General features: G+C 48.0%; 2 protein-coding genes across 2 annotated transcripts in view; one reads left to right on the top strand and one right to left on the bottom strand.

Moving 5' to 3' along the window:
- CACNA2D4 (calcium channel, voltage-dependent, alpha 2/delta subunit 4) overlaps positions 1-20,132 on the top strand; it is a 125,976-nt gene that overhangs the window by 69,511 nt on the left and 36,333 nt on the right. The gene's annotated exons all lie outside the window — the stretch shown is intronic.
- The window catches only part of LRTM2 (leucine-rich repeats and transmembrane domains 2), a 19,700-nt gene continuing 5,928 nt past the window's right edge, over positions 6,361-20,132 (bottom strand). Inside the window, exons 2-4 of the mRNA XM_009332886.1 lie at positions 13,290-13,452; positions 8,982-9,572; positions 6,361-7,067 (exon numbers count right to left, since the gene is read on the bottom strand). Of these exons, the coding sequence (XP_009331161.1) occupies positions 6,613-7,067; positions 8,982-9,572; positions 13,290-13,356 (1,113 nt within the window). The 5' untranslated portion in view covers positions 13,357-13,452 and the 3' untranslated portion in view covers positions 6,361-6,612. The remainder of the gene's footprint in view (positions 7,068-8,981; positions 9,573-13,289; positions 13,453-20,132) is intronic.

A 20,132-nucleotide genomic window follows, 5' to 3' on the forward strand; every position in this document is an offset into this window, starting at 1 on the left:
AGTGTTGTTCCAAAAGGTGAGGAAATGCTTTACAGTGAAAGACTTAATGAACTCAATCTGCTTATCTCACCAAAAAGAAGACTGAGAGATGATTTGATTAGAGTATAAAGTACCTTTACAGGGAGAGATGCTGGTTACTGAACATTTGTTTTTTTAATCTAGGGGAGAGAAGCATAACAAAAACCTGTGACAGGAAACCAAACAGATTCAAATGAGGTATTAAGCATGAATCCAACAGTGAGCATGAATAGTTATTGTAGTAAGGTACCAAGGGAAAAGGGTGTTTTTCATCTCTTGAACGTTTTTTAAATCAAAGGTAGATGCCTTTCTGGAAGATTCACCTTAGCTGCATGTAAACACTCACTGTTGGACTTTCTACAGGATAACTTCTCTATTTTCTGTTTCATAATCTAAGCAGATTGAGCTCTTTAAGCCCTTCACAGCAAGGCATTTTCTGCCACCCTCAAATAATGTTTGTGGTTCTTTTCCACAAACTTTCCGAGTAGCGTGCGATATGCAGAAGGTCAGACTGGATGATCTAAAGTCCCTTCTGGCCTTTATACTCTCTGAATCTCTGCCTCTGTGAATTCATTAATGTTTGCAAGCTCCCAGAGAGCTGCCAAAGGCAAGCACTATAGACATGCAAAGCATTGTTGTTACTCTGGATATTTCCCTTGAGCTTTATGCAGACCTGGTTGAATATCTCAGTGTATCGTCTGTGCATAGTTCCTCAAATGAAATACCTGCATTAGTCGCTCATTCGGTGCCCTTCACGAGTTGATTTTCTGCAGCTGTTCTAACAAACAAGTTTATTCCCAAGTTAGGACATAGAAAAAGCAAATGTGAAGGGCCAAATCTCAACTTGGAGCCCCGAGCAAAGAGCGGCACGTTGTTGTCCTGGCCCAGAAGCTCCATGCAAGGCAGAGTTATTCTTAGCATCGTGCTTTGCTTTCTCTTTGGCTCCAGGTGCCCTGCACGTGGCCTCTGCCTGGCTGCAGCACAGTGCCACTGTGGGATGGAGAGGTCTAGCCCCTGTTGGTTGCTTCTTCCTCGCTCTCTAAAGGGAGAAAAGCTGTGAGGATGCTGCCTTTTCCCCAGATTTCCAGGGCTGCTACTAATGTGGAGAGCTCCCCAAAATGATACGGGAAATCTTTATTTACTTGCACTCCATTCTGTAACCGTATTCATCAGGGAATGCTTATTCTTTTGTCTGTATTGCATAGTATTCTCGGAGGGAAGGCTTTTTGGAACTCAGAAATCCCATGCTAGGACTTGCATTTATCTAATCAGAGGATAGAAGCTGACCCTCTGACCTGTGCTTCCAATCAGTGCTAGCAAATGCTGTTCAAGCCGGCACAGCAAGCTGCTGATGAACAAGGTAGTGAGGAGGAATTCTATTTTATATTTTACATGTATTATATATACATATACGTAATTACACGTTTACATGGTGTTATATGTGTGCGTGAGTGGATACGTATGCAGGGCAAATACATTTGCCAAATGAAAGATAATCAAATTGCAGAAAATCACAGCCTGCTCCCAGAAAATTCATGAACTGAAAAGCCTAGAGTCATCAGATGAGTGTGTTGGCTTTGCTTTTTTTCCGATCTACATTTCTGGTATTATATGAACTGCTTAATAGTATCTGTCTGCGCTCCTCTACCTACATGGCAAAATTAGATTAAACTATGTGTCATAGATACCATACTGTTAAACCATAATGGTGATTCTCTTGTGGCACATACCTTTTCAGCAGAACAGATGCCTCAGCTGTTATCAGATTAAGAGTATCTGGGTTCTGCTCCTAGTTTCTCTCTGAAGATCAGACTGAGTATAACAGGGTGGCCGAGTATAACAGTGTGAGTACGATGGCACAAGGGCTTGCTTGTGGCGAGTTTTAACATCTTCTGTGGTTCCACACGCATCAGGATGAGCTTTTTCTCACAGGAAGAGTATGTGATGAATTAGCACTGGCAGTGGAGAAGTGGGGAATTTAAACTTCTTAGCTGTGTGTGATAGACCTAGCCAGTGAACAGCTGATGGAGAGACTCTTTTAGCTCTAGGGGTGACAGCTTGTGTACTTGGGGGTGCAATAGGATTAGATAGAAATTTCCATTCATTTCAAAATAACCTTGTTCAGGCGGGTCAGGAATCTGGAGATGTAGGAACCCATAGCTCACTATTTGTTACTGTAAGTTTTATTGAACATTATGCTCTAATTAAAAAAAAAAAAAAAAAAGCTTTTGGAATCAAATTTGACCTGAATATAACTCCATTGGCTTTTGCGTTCTTACACTGGGGATTAATTTGGCCCTTTCGACTTTTATGTAATGAGCTGATTGCCACAGTATCTTATCCTTGTTACGCAATCGCCCTTGTCTGGCTGTGTCCCTGGAGCATTCTCTGTGTGTGTGTGTGTGTGTTTCTAGATCTAGGGTCTTACCTTGACTGACTGTGTATTTGGTCCTACAGCCTCACCCCAACTACAGGTACATGCTTGCCTAGGACTTACACTGATGTAGTGTGTGTGTGTATATATATGTGCGTGTTCATTCCAAGTTCAACCACTATGTACAGACAAGGATACACGTATGTGGGAATGCAGGGGCTTTTTCGTTTGGCTGGCTGTATCCCTGCAGTGTTTGCTTTTGCAGGGGGTAGGGGAGAGAGGGAAGATTACCACCAGAGATCTCATTTAAACAAGAAGGAGCATAGGAAAATACATTCTTTATTATTCTTCTGTAACAACAAGCCAGAAATATAATAGACCTTTAAAAATTTTCTGTCTCATGCCAAAGAAACCTCCATTCAATTATTTTAGAAAATCTTGTTGCTCTCCCTCAAACAGTAACGAAAAGAAAAAGAAATTACAAGTGCCATCTGTTCCCTGCAAGAAACGTGCCTGCCTGTACTAGCGGGGGGAGCAGAAGGGGTGTTTCTGGTGGCCCTGCCAGCCCCTACATTGCCCTGGCATGTGTTGAACCTGCCTGCCCCAGAAGACGGTTTCCCGAGGGCAGGCACCTGCGTATGGCATTGGTACACCTGCCTGCAGCAAAGAGTGCGTTCAGGGGGATTCCCCCCATGCCTAGCCATGCCTGCAGGGAGAACGGAAGCCCCTGTCCCCACACACCAGAGGAACCCATTGCCTGGGCACACAAGGAGCACTGGGTCTCATCCTGTATCCAGCATCCCACAGGAGAGCTTCACTTCTGACCACTCTGGGTACCATGTTCCCTAGAGTGCCTGTGGACAGTGCAGCAGCTCAGTCACACTAGGGCAGCCTGTTTTCTGGGTGTGCTAGGGAACAGAGTAAGAGGCTGCTTGCAAACCGTGGTATAAAGAGGGCATTTCCCAGTGAACCCGGTTACTCTGCTCTGCATGAAAGAGGACAGGTCCTTGTCCTTCCAAGCACAGTATTTGCTTTCCAGTGGGACTCCCCATAGCAGCCAACCTTCATGTTTCTCAGCAACTCTCTTTTCTCCCCTTTCCTGTCTTCTCCTTTCCTGGGTGGGTTTCTAAACATAGCAGTCCCTTGTCTAGGGTTGAGATGAATCCAGACTTCCTGCCTTATAAATGAAAAGAAAAAGGAAAGGATGGGCAAGGTCATCATCAGCCCCACAACACAAGATATAGAAAATATTAGCAACAAAGAAAAATTGGTCAGGGTGGGAGGAGGTCACAGGGAAGGTGCAGGGAAAGGAGGATTTCACACACCCCCCAACCCCTGCATTGTCCCCTGCCTGCCTCCCATTCATTTTACCTCTAGTCTATCCCCTTAAAAACAATCTCTCTCTCACACTCTTGCTCACTCACACACACACGCACACACATACACGCATACACATATATAGATCCCATTTGTTTTGTGCAATGTTTCACCATTATTTGATGCAAGTAAAATATAGATCTATAAATATACCGCTCTGACTCAAGTCCCATTTCAAGTATGATTGTGGAGTCCAGTATGGTAAAGGGAGAAGTTCCCCTGAGAGGGAGGTTGGGGAGAGGTTTGGATCCAGCAGGCAGAGTCTAGTCCTGGCTTGCTGGGAATGTGGAGCAGAAGTAACACGTGTACAGAGTCTGCAGTGCACCAGTTCTGCCCTTCAGAGCGGGCTAGAGTTGCAGCAGATGGGATGGTTGGAGTGGCTATACAGTGCATGGGGGAAGAGTCCTTCTTCCTCACATCTTGCCAGCCCTGCTCCTTCTCCTCCTCTTCCCCACAAGCAGTGTGGTGGGAGTGGGGATACAATGTGTGCACGGACTTTGTGGGTGGACTGCTTCTCCCAGTCCTTCTTCCAGGGCAGTCTGGTCTTCTGCTTCCTGAAGAACGTCCTCCTCTGTCCCATACATCCCTGCATCAAAGGGAAGTCATGCTAAAACAGCCCAGAGCATCCTGTCTCTTTGCCTCTGGTGGCCCTGGGTAGACCAGGAGGGATTTTGCCACTCCAGGTTTTGATTAAAGACTTGGCATTGTGTGCCCATGGTCAGTACAGCCACCTGTCTGGTACCAGAAGGGGGTGAGGACCCAGCGTGCATCGCTTCCACAGGGATCCAGCAGCAGCGAGCAGGAGGGCTGTGAGACGTCCAAAGACATCGGGATCCAGCTGGAGCAGGGGGTAGAGGTGACATGCCCTGGCAGGGTCCACCTGCGGTGCATGCTGGGCTCTGAACACAGGTTGCTAGCGAAACACCCTGCAAAGCTGGGCTGGCTGCCAGCTTGTTTCCTGATGGCAGGGATCACACCATCCACAGGCACTGCGGATGCACGACCTCCAGTGTCATCTTCCTCGCCCAGGAATACCCACTGTGACGGGTTAGAGCAGGTTACCATGGCAATGTGCGCTCTCCCCTGGAGACAGCATTTTATCCCACTTCCAGTGATACAAAATGGGTCCTTATGTTGAGTTCCTTTCATTTTTTTTCCCCTCTCACTTTTTTTTTTCCCCCTGTCAGGTCAGAAAGAGCTAGGACTAATCAGAGGCACTGCAGTCTGAGGGCTTTAAAATCTGGTTAGGGGAAGTCACCCTACGTGACAGTGACAGTGGCAGTGCGCAGTCGTGTGTGTGGGCACACTCATGTACAGCTATGGATGGCAGTGAACACAGCAGCGATGGTGAGGGGAGTGTATGCGGGCTGTGCTGTGTACAGCGTTGGCCCCTTCCTGGGCTCTCCCACCTGTGCCATGCTGTGGTTCATGTTTCAGCCTTCACCTCAAGACCCTCCAGAATTGTGAACCCCTCTTTTCAGTCGCCCCAGCTGCATAACCCTACTCCATACACTGTGCTTGCCCCTCTGCCAGCCACGCCAGCTCTTGGGTTGTGTGTCATCTTCTCCCGCCACCTTCCCCTAGGCTCACACTACTCCTCAGCATGGCTTACACTACCAAGGCTGGTAAGCCTTCTCTAGTCTTTCCTGATGACCCGCTTCTGCTCTGCCAATCAAACATTTCCAAATGGAGGCTTCATATCCTTACCCTCTCCATTTATCATAGAAAACATAAAATAGATAACAAGAACACACATTTTTTTCATGCTGTGTACTCATTTCCACAGACTCATGCTGTAACCTTAATAACTTTGCCTCTCTCCATCCTCTCCTGCCCATTTCCACCAGCTCTGCACTATGGCTGGGATGTTTTTGTTAGCTTCTCAGTGGCAGGGTGCATGTATTTTGTCTGAAGCAGAAGGTGGTATACACTGTTATGACGAAAGTAAGGTGAAATGGCTGAATGTATTCATGGCTGCATGCAGAGGGCAGGTCAGCGTGGGCACATGTGGCTCTGCATGCACAGGTGGGGTGCCTGTATGTCTGGAGTTGGGACTGACTCTGTGTGTGTGTGTTGGGATCAGAATGAGTCAGTAAGCATGTGTGTGTACAGGAAGATGGCTCTGTATCTGTGCACCTATAAAGAATGACATGTGTGCGTCAGCTTGCAGATTTGGACTTGGCCAGGAGCAAAAAGAGGGACACTGCTCCCTGGCAGCATGTTAGAGTGATACGGGTATCTTTCCACCTTTAAAAGTGAGAAGGGAAATCTTCCCCTGACTGTTGTCATCCCCTAGGGACCTTCCCTCCCTTCTGATGTGCTCTCGGCAGCACTGACTTGTAGGGTGGGCAGCAACTTAGTGTCACGCAACAGCAGTGACCCTAACAGCAAGGCATGGACACTTCTGGTGTCCTGCTCCTCACACAAGCTTTCAGAGAGCTGCTCTCTGTTTGCAGAGAGCTCTTGACAGGATATAGGACAACTCAGGACTGAAGCTGAGAGGATGACACAGGTTCCCAGAAGGTGCCAGCTGCCTCCACAGCAGGCATGCAAGGGAAGCTCTGTGCAAGGGCATGAGGCACAGCAAGCACTCGAGGTCTGACTACTTTATTTGTCTGGGAGGGCCCAAGGGTGAAAGGGCACAAAATGGGCCTGGGGCAGAGGAACAGAAATTGAGCCAGGTGCCCTGACCCCCCAGAAGCATGTTGCGCTACTTGGGTGAGTGGAGCAATAGCACAGTCTGTCTGTCTGTCTGTCTGGGAAGATGTATTTTGGGAGGACCCCATGCTTGACTGCTCTCAGGTACCTTTGTTCATTGCTGTCCCTTCCTTCCTAGAAGAGTTTCATGCCACAGAAGAGATTTGTTTTTGCTCTTCATGTTCACCTTCTGTGTCACCCATGAGTGGCTGCCTCTTCTTCAGCTCCCGGTGGTACTTGGCCATAAGGGAGGCATAGATACAACCATAAGCAGCTGCCACCACCATCATGATGCAAACAATGCCGCAAACCACCCCTGCGATGATCACAGTGCCAATAGCCCGGCGCACGCTCACAGGCCTATATCGCTGTTTTTGAGGGCATCCCACACTGGGCTCCACTTCTGTTTCTGGACCCGATTTAGATTTGGAGGGAGTTGGGCTTCCTTTAGTGCAGGGTGGGCCAGTATTGTCCAGCACCGTAGAGCTGTTCTCATCATCCAACTGGGAGCAGTAGTTAAACATCTCCATGGGCACCATTCGCATATCCTTCCCTTTCAGCTCCTTGGGCAGGGTACATGCCAGCTGGTCGATTTTCCCACCTGTTCCAATAGAGATAATAGGAGTGAACCACAGCTTCATCCCGATACAGTGACAGCAGAACTAGATCCTCAGGTGGGGTAAGTTCCTATGACTCCGTTCACACCTGCTAAGGATTTGCCCTACAGAAGTCAGACATAGCAGCATTATGGTTAGTAAGTGGGGAACTGCTTTATTGTAGCAGTGGGGCTGTAAAAACCAGTCCCTCATGCGTGAATGCATTGGTGAGTGGAGAGAGTATTCAGAGAGTTTCTCCCATCCCCAAAAGGCAGCCATGATCTAGTGCAGGGTGTTTCTAGAGTTCAAGGATGACACTGAAGTCAGGAGGTGCTGCAGAGCCCCATGTCCTGCCAGATCCACAGCGCATGTCAAAGGTGGAGGGAGGGAGTGCACCTCCATGCACCGGGCAGAAGCACACGTGATATCCTTTAAAATTATTGTTTTGACTAACTTGGAGACATTTTGCATGCCTTAGCCCTCCACAGCTGGAACAGCTTCAACCATGGCAGCTGGCTGGGATGCTTCTGTCTAGGTTGGATTTGACAGTAGAGCTCGTGGTGCATGATATCTGCATAGACATCTTTCAGGCCAAGACATGAAAGCCCTCTGAAACCATCTATTAAGTCAGCCTCATACTGTTTAGTGAGTTATGTAAGTGTTAGTAGAACCATTTTAGAAAAGGAGAAATAAAAGCAAAAAGATAGGACCAGGCTGTATCTTCTCAAAATAACAACAGGCACACAGTCCCATCTTCTAATAACTAATCCATCCCCCCTCTGTGAAAGTAGTGACAGATGTTGAAACCAATGCTTGAGCAAGTTTGGGCAATTTCTTTGGAAGGGGGAAAAAAAGCAAAATTAACTCCATGTGCTTTCCATCAACCCTGTGATACGAGAGTCAAGAAAGAAAGCAAAAAAAAAAAAAAAAAAAAAAAAAAAAAAAAAAAAAAAAAAAAAAAAAAAAAAAAACCAAGAGGAAGGTGGCACTTATATGCTTGTTTGATTCTGCTCACACAAATGCATATTTCAGACTGCAGTGTAGCCATAGGCATAGATAATTTTTCTTTGCAGCATGGCTGTGATCAGCAGGGATGTGACAGCTGACTGTTGCTATCTGCATGATTTGAGACCCTTTCCTACTTATTGGCTCCAGTGACAGAAGGTCAGGCCTTTAATCGTCATTCCTGTAAAATGTGCCATCTTTCTTTGAGTCGCAGCTCCTGAAAGCACGTCATCCCGTCGTCATTCATGCTAAGTGATATGTACCTTTCCAGCCTTCCATATTTTGAGGAAAAGCTGGAAATACAAACTTGTCAAAAACTGTTTGTTTTGAAATGCCGATTTTATAGCCAGTCTGACTTGGGGCCTGGCTTGTTAATTTGAGCTTTAGTTTGGGTTTGCCAGTATTAGTTGCAGTATGTTCCTAAGTGGCACTGTTTCCTATGGTTCTTTTGTTGAAAGCAAACCTGATGCTTTACAGCCAAATCTGGTTTTTACTTCTCCCAGCTTAAGGAAGAGAACGGGATGGTTATTTTCAACCATGAAAAGCATTTCTTCTCTTTAGGCAGAAAGGGTGAGGGGAACTCATAATCCTAAAATTTTGATGTTATTTGAGGAAAGTTCTTTCCTCTCAAAAAAAAAAAAATCTTTCAGATTAGAAACAAAATAAGGAAATAGGAGATCTGGGGCTGCAGAGGACTTCTCAGCGTGGCAGTGTTGCTATATGAAGGTGCAGTGGCACTAAACTGTCTCTTAGCATTGTAGCATGGTCCTCATGCTGCTTGGCTAAGATCTGGCATTTGGGTCAGCCTGACCTGCCAGATGTATCTGCCAGTGCTTCTTCCCTGCTTGTCTTTGTCTGCCTTTCCGTGGAAAACCAGTGCTTCCGCGCTTGGCTCCCGCTGCGCAAGCACCTACCTCGGTAGGAGAACCACTCCATCCAGTGCTTGAAGTCCCGGAGGTTGCAGTCGCATTCCCAGGGGTTGTCCCCAACTTGGAGTTGCTGCAGGCTGGTTAGCGGTTCGAAGGTCACCCTGTCCAGACTCTGCAGGCGATTGGACCGGAGAGAGAGGGAGCGGAGAGCAGGCAGGTCGTCAAAGATGCCCGAGGGTATCTGGGCCAGGCCGTTGATGGAGAGATCCAGCTGGCGCAGCAGGGCCGTGTGTTGTAGCAGGTCCTTGTCCAAGGCCCGGATGCTGTTGTTCCTCAGCTGGAGCTCCGTGAGGTTCCCCAGATCGCTGAAGATGTTCTGAGGGAGCTGGTCCAAGAAGTTGTTGGATAGATCCAGCCTCTGTAGGGCAGAGAGGTTGGAAAACACTGCTCCCGGCAGGATGCTGAGTTTGTTGTTGAGAAAGAGGAAGGTCCTGGTGTTTGCGGGGATGTCTGAGGGGATGGAAGAGAGGCCCAAGCCGCTACAGTCCACTTCCAGGTTGCCACTGTTACACTTGCAGGAGGAAGGGCAAGCAAAGAAGGACTCGGCAGCACATAGCGACAGCCAACAGCCAAACACTGGTAGGTGAAAAGCAGGGGAGAGAGAGTGCATGTATTAGAGCAGTGCTTTCCCATCCTCACCCATCGTCGCCTTGAGCACAGCTACGGCTACAATATGACCCTCACAGCAGGACTCTTCGACGCAATGCCCTGCACTGTAATGAGCTTCCTCACAGATACATCCCTTTACTGCTGTCCTGCTCCCTGGCAGCATGACTTTCCTCTTAGCCTTTTTTTCATGAGCAAGCAAGTAAATATCCTTCCAGTTTCATAAGGAAGTAAGAACAGTGCATCCCAGAGGACTTTGTTGCCAGATACTAGAGCACTGGAACCTGTCAGAGGAGAATGGAGCAGAGAGCGGTGGGACATGTCACCTCTGATAAAGGACAGCTCTTTCTAAATAGTCAGGGTTGAGAGGTGGGACTAGTATATATTTAAGAAGCTCTATTTTTTCAGAAATAGACCTGTTAATGAAAAGCTTTTAAGAAAAATAAAAACAAAACAACCTACATCTCAGTTGTGCTCCTGCAGTTTGAATCCTAATCTTCGTGGTAGACCAAACTCAGGTCTAAGTTAGCCTCTGAATCAGGGTATCATTTGCTCTCCATATCCACAGTGTGTTGTGTAGGCCTTGTGGCAAGAGACTTTTTTATGAATTAGATTACATTACAAAAGGATGACCAAGAAAGCTATTAAAAAGCAGCAACGAGACCCTAAACCACTGGACACCTGGTACTTGCCATTGCTCTCAAAATAGTTTCTGAATCCCACAGCAATAGCCCCACAAGCATCTCCTCTGACCAAAATTTCCCATAGCAATGGAGATGAGGAAAAAAATTGCAGGTTGGTAGTTGAAGAAAGGGGTGTTAGGAAAAGGGTTAGCACACTCCCCCTTTCTCGTGCAGTGTCTCAAAGATAAGGTTGGACAATCCACAAACCAGCATTTTTAGAGCTGTCGTGGATCACCATTCCAGACATGGATCCAGATCCTGTGAGCGGTGTCAGGGCACTAGTTGCCAACCCTCCCTGGGAGCCAGTGGCTTTTAAAACTCTCATTTCTGTAACAAAGAAGCATCAGCAACAGGAAAGCAAGCTTTGTGCCTCCTGTCATTAAAGGAGTGGGAGTTATGTTTAAGCAGACTATGTAAAACATTTGCATCCTTCATCTTAATTCCCTTTGTGGAATTGAGAATAATTTCTTCAATGTGGGAAGCAAATTCAGCTCCCTTGCTGTTTTGTAAGGTGACAAGTTTGAGCATTTGACTAAAACTGAAGCAGGTTTGTCTCTACGTCATGCCCTGTCCTCTCCATTTCTCACTTTTCTTCAGAGAAGACAGTCACTTGGAGTTGGTAGAGTCTTTTTAGGGGTGAATGGTAGCTAAAGTGGTTGCCTTTATTGTGTTGCCGTTCTTTCCCAGACTGGAAACCAGATTCTTCTGTCCTGTTTTTTTCCGAAGAACCAACAAGCAGGTGTTTTGTTTCTTAACCCCAAGGGATTTGTGAAAGGACTGTCATAGGAGATGGAGAAGCTCTGCCTGGAACAGCTCTGCAGTCAGCCATGCTATTCCTCTCTTCCTTCACAGCATCTCTCTAGAGTTTAGTCTGGCCCATAGCCCATTTTTTCATATTGACTTGGTTCCTGTCAGTGATGCTGCCTTCATACTCAAATCATGTCATCCTGTGTCAGGTCTTTTTGTGTTCCCAGCAATCCTTGTGAGAATTGGCAGATTTTTGGACTGGTAACCTAAGGAGACTCCATAGCTTGAATCCTAAGCTATATGACTTTATTAAGGACAACGGGATAAATGCTCAGAGAGAGTGTCTCTGCTCTTTTTTTATTTCATCCATCTTTCACAATTCCTTCAAGAAATTTTTTCTGTCATACAGTTGAGATCTCAGGTGCACATCAGCCCAGGCCATGCCAATCTGTGTGCTCTTTTAATGATAATTATGGATCCTTATGGTGAAATACAAGAGAGATCTTTACCCTGAGTACGTCTGTGCTTTCTTGTCATGCAAAGGTTGGGGTCAATAGTAGAGATTGTCATGAAAGCAGATCATAGCCTATGGACTGGTGCAGTGCAGGTACTGTCCAGTTGGCTGATACTTAATTCCATTCAGAATACGTCACGCTCTTGTAGGGAGAGAACTAAAAGAATGGGAGCTAGAGTGGGGAAGGGAGAGCGCCGTGAGTCATTCAAGTGACCCCATCTTTTCCTGGATGCTTAACAAAAGTACAGTATTAATAATAGATTGACAGCTGTGATGATGAGATAACACTTAGCTGCTTTGTACACCAAGAAAGGCAAGAGCAGACCGTGTGTAATGCTATACAGGTGGCATTCTGTTCAGGGCTTATCTCTCAAAATACCTACCCACCACCATCCCCGACTGGGCAGCTGTGGGGTTCCACCAGTATGTATGCTGGCAGTGGCTGGTAGGAGCAAAGTCTCAGGCAGCTGGCTGTGGTTATGTTCAGGAACTGGATTTATGCCAAGTTTCTGCAGCCGTGGAGGATGTGCCAAAAATGTCTTGTTGTTACCCATATATTGCTTTGTGCTTTTGGAAATATTTTACTAAAATCGTAGAGAGGAGAAGGTCTGATTTAATTTTCAGTCCCTGCAAGAGATGCATCCACTAGGATGTGAGCTGAGATCAAGGAATTCATCGCACTGGTTAGGATGCAGCTTTACGGGGAATAGAGGCAGGGAAGCAATAGAAAGAACTTGAAACTGTCTTCCAGCCCTACAGAAGGATGAGTAGTATGTGTGTTTGTGTTAGGGGAAGATGAAGTTACTTTGTGGGGTGTTTGGTGACTCTAGTAGGTGGCAGAAAGCTGATCCAGGAATATCAGATTAAGTCAAGACTCGGTAGCATTCACTGTAAATAATTTATACAGCAGTCTAGTCTGTGAGGATGGATTACAAAGATGCCTGTTTTCTGGAGAAGGAAATCATTCCCCCAGTCTCTTACAGTGGTACCCCCACGTTGATCAGGACGACAGGAGCAAGGGAAACCACAGACCCCCTCAGCTGCCTGGGCATGCGATAGTGATGGACACTTTCCAAGTGTTTCCTTTCCTCTGCTGCAGTCCCCAGATGCTTCTCTGAAGTGCAGGTACATTCCCTGAAGCCCCACATCGCCCTAGCAGTCTCTGCTCTGCACTCAGGGATACTGTAGCAGGTGCCCCGGTCCACTGGGAAGACGCACAGGCTGAAGTTTTACAGTTTAATTTAAAAGAGATCTTCTTTATTTACTCCTTGATTTTCACTACATGTGGCAGTGCCCAGTGGGAGAATTCTGCACTCGCATCCTGTATTCCCTTCTAAAATCTGTCATGACGACTTCTGCCATGAAGAGCTGGGAGCCATGCTCAGCAGCCTACATATAAACCCCTACCACAGAGAGGAGTCTGCATCTTACAGGATGCCAATCTGAGAAATGCTCAGAGTGGATCTTTGTGCAGTGGTATCTGTCTTGCTGTTTCTCACCTGCCAGGCCCACTGGAATTCAGAAGCAATCATCATTCGCTGTCCCACTTTAAGCCCATCTTCAGCTTTAGTTTCACTCTCCCTCCCAGCTAGCCTGGCCTCTAAAGGAATCAGGAATTAGTTCAAACATCTCCATTCTTAGCTGTCCCTCTCCCCTATTCTTAACCCTGATATGACCTATTTTCTTTCCACTGCCTTGACAAACAGGATCATTGTACTTAGTACCTGAGTAGGCATTACTTACGACAAGCCTCTTGCCACCTCATGAGGAACCCGCTCCTCCACCAGTGGCCAGCAGTTGTAGGCAGCATTGTTGTCTTCTCCAGCGTGTCTTCACATCCACCAGCCAGCCTGGCCACACGGCCCCAAAAGGAGGAGGAATGACCTTGTAGCCTGCCTGCCAGGTCCTGGAGGGGGAGAGCAGAGCAGGGTGGGTGGGATTCGGTTCCCTGGGTGCAGGACACGGGGCTGGGCCCAGTGTTGTCCTTTCCCCTCCCCAACTAGAGTTTTGTCTTTGAAGCATCAGCTCCGTTTTGGAGGAGAGATGGAGGATGTTTCAGGAGGCTCAGCGTGATGAAGGTGCAACATTAATTCACTTCGAACCTCACAGTGCAGAAATAAGGCCTGATTCACCTAAGTGCCAAAGAGACAAGCCTGTGCTTGAATAGCCTGCTACGGTAGCTACGTTAGCCTCATGCTCAAGGTTAACCTGATGAATCGCTGAGGTGACCCTGACAGGGCAGCAGACTCCAGCTCATTCCCTCTCGCCGCCAAACAGGCTGGTACCACCTGTGCACCCTCTCACTGACGCACAGCTCAGGCTCACCGAGGTCTGGGCAGCAGCGGATGCCAAGCCACTTCTCCCCCCTTCCCTGTATTCCCCACCAGCGCTTCCTTTCTGTTTTGAGGTAAAATGGATGTGGTGCCTAGGCAGGGCTGAGCAGAGCACAGCTTCAGCTTGGGGATTTCACACTGCAGCAACTGCAGGAGCTGAAGAGCAAGCAAGCCTCGGAGGAGAAGGGAGGACCTGGGGCGGGGGAGACTGAGTGGGAGTGTTGAAAAGAGAGGAATTACATCTTAATTAGAAGAAGGAAAAATGCTCAGTCTAATTAGAAACCCAAAGACCATAAACTCTCCCCTGACAATAAGTGACTGACAACAGGTTCCTCCTTCCTTCCTTCTTCCCTTTTGGATACAGGCAGGCAGGAAAAGAGGAAACACCATGGACCCTCCTGTCCCCCTCCTTGCTCTCTGACGTGCCACCCACAGTCACAGCAGCAGTTAGATGGACACATTTCAACCAGGGTACAGAAATAAACCATCCTCCCTCCTCTCTGAGGGGCTCTGACAACATCCACAGCTCTTATTTTAGCTGGGCGCTGCACTCCCACCGGGACACTCTCCCCACACACGTGCCAGCTGCTCCCCCTCCCCCAGGCTCCCATGACTGATTGATTTTATACAGGAGTGTAAACCACCAGGAAATATTTAAATTAGCATCTTGGTGAGAAAGACGAGCGGGTTCAGTGCCTGGACTAGTACATTTTGCAAGGCTATTTAGATCATTTACCGAAACGCCAATGCACCAAATAATAGATGAATAACTCTCACGGCACCGAAACCAATCCAACCTCCACCCGCTGCAGCCCCCCCCACTCCCCAAGCCGAGCTAGAGCCCCTTCCCTGCAGTCCCCACTGAAGTAGAAGCCGCAACAAATAGCTGTCCCCATTCGGTGCTTGTGCTCGCCCTGGCTGAGAAGGAGACTTTCAGGCTCCCCCGTATCAAGGTCTCTGTCCTAAATGCCACCCCTGAAGTCTCCTGTCCCCAGCTGTCGGTATCGACAAGGAGGATGAAAAGCCGCAAGCACTTACCTGGAGGGGCTCTGCCCGCAGCCACTTCCACCCGACTCCCTGGGCACTGCCCAATTACAGTCTCTTCCTTCCCTCTCCCTCCTTGACTTTCACTCCCCGGCAGCAGGCTTTCCGTGTGCTCTATTTAACTCCCTACAGCACAGGAATAAATGGCAGAGTTAAGCTGACAGCCACAGAGCCTTATCTGCCTGCTGGGTAGCGGGAGTCAATCAGCTCCAAATCCCGTTGCCGAACGATCGCATCCTTGCTCTCAGCATCAGGGGCTGCCTGCCACGCTCTGTCTTTCCCTCTTCCCCACCTTCACTCCATCTAACTTTGTCAGGGTTATACATAGCTCTGTTCCTTGCGCTCTTGCCTTTTGGCTCTGTTTTGTAACACCCCATCTGTATCAGCTGGCTTGACTCCAATCAGGGGGGCTAGGCTTAAAAAAAAAAAAACAACAAAAAAAAAAACCAGCTTCCTTGGGTGCTTCGTGACAGGGCTTCCCTTTGCAGTCTTCCCTCAGCCCAGGCCCCCGCTCAGGCCATGGGCTTGCTGTACCCCCCACCCTGCTTGCTGCTCTGTGCAATTCAGCCACACCATCCCCAGGCGACAGTGGGGGGCTGGAGCAGGACCGGCATACCCAGGCACGAGGACGGTGACAGGGTCAGGGTTTCTACCCCTAGCTCCTTCTGCTCTGGCAGGGCAAGTCCAGCTCTTGATTCCTCACGGGCGCGTCTTCCTCTCAGGCAGCGCCAAGGCTCAAGCACAGAGTGCAGGGTGGGAGGAGCGGCCGTATATAAATAAGCCCTTTCCCTATGTTTAGAATTTATTACAGTGCATAGTGATTAACACCTGTTCAGGCTTTAATGCTGTCTCCTGCGCTGCAACGTGCACGAAGATGGAGGTGCCTTGATAAACCCAAGATTATTTTAAAAGCATGTCACATACATAAACACAGCACTCCCCGCCCCATGGATAGCAGCCACCCTTTTTGCGCTCATACACATGTTTCTAAGACTTAAAAGCAGCTATCTTCATGTACATATGCAGATGTAGTCACCAATCTGACTTACATTTACAAATGTGTGCACAGAGTTGGGCTTGCACGTGTACTGGGGACTCTTCTGTGACCCATATTTATCAACACCCATGTCTTGCACAAAACTGCCTGCTTCTCCAAGCATAACATATGCTCAGGTGGCAGAGCAGTAGATGTGGAATAGGTAGAGCTTCCTGACTGCTGAAGTGAAAGAGCCAATGAGCTTCTGCATTTATACCTTGAAGTAGTATGTTTATGGAGAAATTTTGATTCCAAGGATCCAGAAAAACTCAGTTTCTCCCATACATCTATTGCCCATAAGCATGTTAGACCCTTAGTGATTAATATTCTGCATCCAGAAGAGAGCAAGGAGGCAGAGAGGATTTTTGAGAGTTTCTTTTATAAAGGTTTTCTCTGATTTGTCTTGAATTCTGACTTAATTAGCTGTTCTACTGTGGCCCAAGAGATGCCTTCTGCTCTGCAGAGCACCAGGCCAGCTGCGCTCACTGCCAACGCAGCAATGGGAACCCTGTACTCCTGGGGCAACTGGCACCTGCCCGCACCTCAAGGCTCTCCAGAGCACCACCAAATCTGTCCGGCTGCTTTCAGCCTGACAGCCAGGGACTTTTCCAGCAGCGAGGACTCTGCCAGACCTAGGAGTGCCCCCCATACACCCCCAGCCCAAGAGGAGAGGCACTGTGCCATCCATTCTGAACTAGCGTGGCATTGCCTGGGTTTGGGAGCTCAAGGCTGATCAGCATTGGTGGAGCTCTGAATGCTCTGAAGTCACCCAAGGGCTCCACAAACCAGGCGTTAGTCTTTCTTCCAGGCTTCCTAGATGGTTCCTTCTCCCTGGAGCAACATGTCAGCTGAATGCCCTGTGATCCATGGGACACAGTGTCCAGAGCTTTCTTCCACATGTTTGAAGTTGAATCTCTTTTCCGGATTCTGGAGAAATGAACAAAGTAGCCTGTGGGGCTGGTGATGGCCTTTTCTTCTTGCCGTTTGATATAGGACAGTAAGACAACTTTAGTTTCAGCTCAAAGCAACAGAATGAAATCATCCATTTCTGGCCCATGGGCTCCAGTGGCCAAAAATACACTGAGCTGAAGTGCCACTTGGACATTTGGCCTGCTGTCAGACTCTAGAGGACTCTCTAATGAGGATTCCCCTAATTAGCTTGAACAGGGAACTTTACTGCTGGGGGAGATGCTGAGGAGATTGTAATGACTCTGCAGCACTTGCCAGGGCATAAAAGCTACAGCAGGCACTATCACTGTCTTGTGCTTCCTTCTCCCTGCCCAGACACCAGTAATGTTTGCAGTATCACTCTAAAGCCTTAGCTTTCATAAGTCGGGTCCCAAGGAGCACGCTGTGAGGGTGAGGAGGGTTTCCGTTTACTGCATCCACATACTGTTTTAGTAATACTTCCCAATTCTGTGACACCTTCTATCCAAAGCTTTCCATCTGCTCTACGAATGGCTCTTACCATAGTTGTAGGTGGTGGTGGTGTTATTTTGTATTTAATGACCCCCAGAAGTAAGGCTGAGGTCGTAGCCGGTAGTGCCTCTGCTCTAGGTAGTTGGATAATAATAGTGGATAATAGTGTCCCCATTTTCCAGACGAGGACACTGAGGCTAGAGAGACAGGTGACTGTGTCACTAGGATGAGTTGCAGTCAGAAACAGAGCCCAGCAACCTCTGTCTCTATCTTTCCCAGTCCTTTGCACTAACCCTTGGATCATGGCTCAGGGATCAGACTCCGTTAACAGACTGGCTTACGAGCATTGGCAGGGCACGTGGGTGACCTATATTACAAAAGGGTAGGTAAAAGAGGCTGCAACAGATGCCAGCGATAAATTATCAGGAAGTACATGCAGACGTTCACCCCTCCCCCACACTCTCCTTGACAAGTGATGGCAAAGTCCCTTTCCCCTTTCCAATGCTGAATTGCTTTAGCCTTTATCAGAAAAGCAGCAGGGTGAGGGAGGGCATGGAGGACACTTTAAGGAGATTATCTTTTTTCCCTCCCCTTTCCCTGTTGCTTTTAGGATTCCTGTTTATTACCATCACCCATAATGTAGGGGGACAGTGGTACCCCAGAGTCCAGTGATTAAAGCATGTTGTTCTATGTTTGTTCCTTCATCAGCCCTTGGGGGAGAAGAGTTGGTACACAGAGGGCAGGGAGACACGGCAGCCACAGGGTCTGATTACAGCAACTGGAAGTTCATGAAGTAACCTGGCTGATGAGTCCTAGTGGGGAATCGTGCTCCTGACAGTACCTACCACAGGTGGGCTTAGATGGCATGGAGATAATGCCCGTTCTTAGTCCCCCAACAGACCTAGGTCAGTTGAGCAAATTATTGACCACAAGAGGTCAACTTGTCTCAGTGGCAGCTCCTCATTTGTTGTTTATTTGGACTGCAAAAGCACCCAGAGGTGGTAGCCAAGCTCAGCAGCACTGTAGAAACATACAGTGTGTGTCGCTGCCCCAGTGAGCTTCTAAGCTAAATAGCTGGGGGCTTCATTGCCAGCACTTGCTGATTTATTAACACATGTGTTCAGGATTCATTAGTGTTGTGCTGTCACAATCAATGGAAAGCACATTTTAAATTCACACTAGAAACCCAGCTGCAGAAGAAATGGTGCCATCTGACTTGCAGTGATCGATCACAGCTAAGCAAAACACCTCACACAGAAAGCAGTACAGTAAGTAGAAAGCGTTCAAAACCCACTCAGTATTGTAAGGGACTCTACTACATTCCTGACTTGGTGTGAAAATAAACCTCACCCTATTCTCTGGGATGTGAAGAGGTCAAAAAGCTTCTGATCTTTGAAAGGACAATGCTTAGGCACCTCTGAAATGCAAATGTGATTGGGGTTAAAAAATATTTCCTCCCCAAGCCCCTCCAAGAAAGATCAACTTTATCCCCATTTTATGGAGAGTTAAACTATGAGAGAGGTAAAAATGGCTGCTGAGTTTGGCTGGATGAAATTTCCCAGCTCTTGCTACCTCATCATGAGCCCACATCAGTTCCCCATTCAAGATTTTCAAAGCTGCCAAGCGCAGTGCTTGCACTGGATCACTTGGGGCTTGTAAATGCTCTCCTGTCCTGCAGAGATGGTTTGTAGGGCTTATCAGTTACACAGAATAAAGGAGTTTTAGCCGGGCTTTCCCAAGGTTTCCTGACGGGCCTGTGGTAAAATCAGGAGAGAAGCTGGTTTTCTTGATTCCTCATCCTGTACCTTAATCAGAACACATTATTTGTATCCCAAGCCTCCCTGACCAATGCACAACAACAAGACTGGGAGATGTTGTGGGGGCTGGAAATACCAAGGGCATCAGGCCTTCTTGAACCCTCTGAGAAAGCACAGAGGATCCGAAGGGGAGCCAGGGCGGGTAGCACTGATGGGAAAGACCCAGATTGCTATAGAGAAGTGGGATTCCTTGGGAGGCTGTGGAAGCAGGTGGGGAGACCGGGATATCCAACACGAGAGTGACAGGAAAGTCCCAGCACAGCGAGAGTGTGGCATATGGAGGAGGCCCAGAGCAGCAGCAGGAGGAGAGCTGAGGGGGCAGTTGACAGGAAGAAATCCAGCCATGTGTGTGCCAGCATCTTCTCCAAGTATTATTGAATGCGACAGACCACGTGCATGTTTCCTCCGTGCAAAACGGAGGCAGCTGAGAAGGGAAACGGGTGAGGGAGTGGAAGAGGGGCTCAGAGGAGGGACATGTGAGCTGGCTACCCAGTTTCCTCCTCTTTTTCTTGCCACAGAGTGATGTTTTTGTTCTTCTCACTCTGTTGGCAAAAATTGGTAACCGAGTGAGATGTGGAGGGGGGTTCTACACGAAGACTGAGATAACATTTTCTGATCCAGCCAGGAACAGTTGGCTGTGGGTGGTGGCTTGTCGCCAGCCCTGCCAATTCTAATCCAGATCCCAGTTTTTCTCTCAGCTGTGGAGTGAAGAGCCTTCTCTACAACTTTAATTTCCTGCAGGGGTTAATCCCATGGTCAGCGGTAGCTCAAGCCCTTAATCCTTGCACTCAGCCCCTTGGCAGAAGGACTGCGGCTGCTCCCAACCCGGCAGCTCTGAGGGAGGCACCCTTCTGCTCCCAGCTCTTCCTTTGCACCCCATGATCATCCTCCAGCTCGCTGGCATTTCAAATGCCGCTCCACTTTCCTGCCAAGCCTA

Source organism: Pygoscelis adeliae, unplaced genomic scaffold (genome assembly GCF_000699105.1).
Source record: "Pygoscelis adeliae isolate BGI_AS28 unplaced genomic scaffold, ASM69910v1 Scaffold38, whole genome shotgun sequence".
NCBI lineage: Eukaryota > Metazoa > Chordata > Aves > Sphenisciformes > Spheniscidae > Pygoscelis > Pygoscelis adeliae.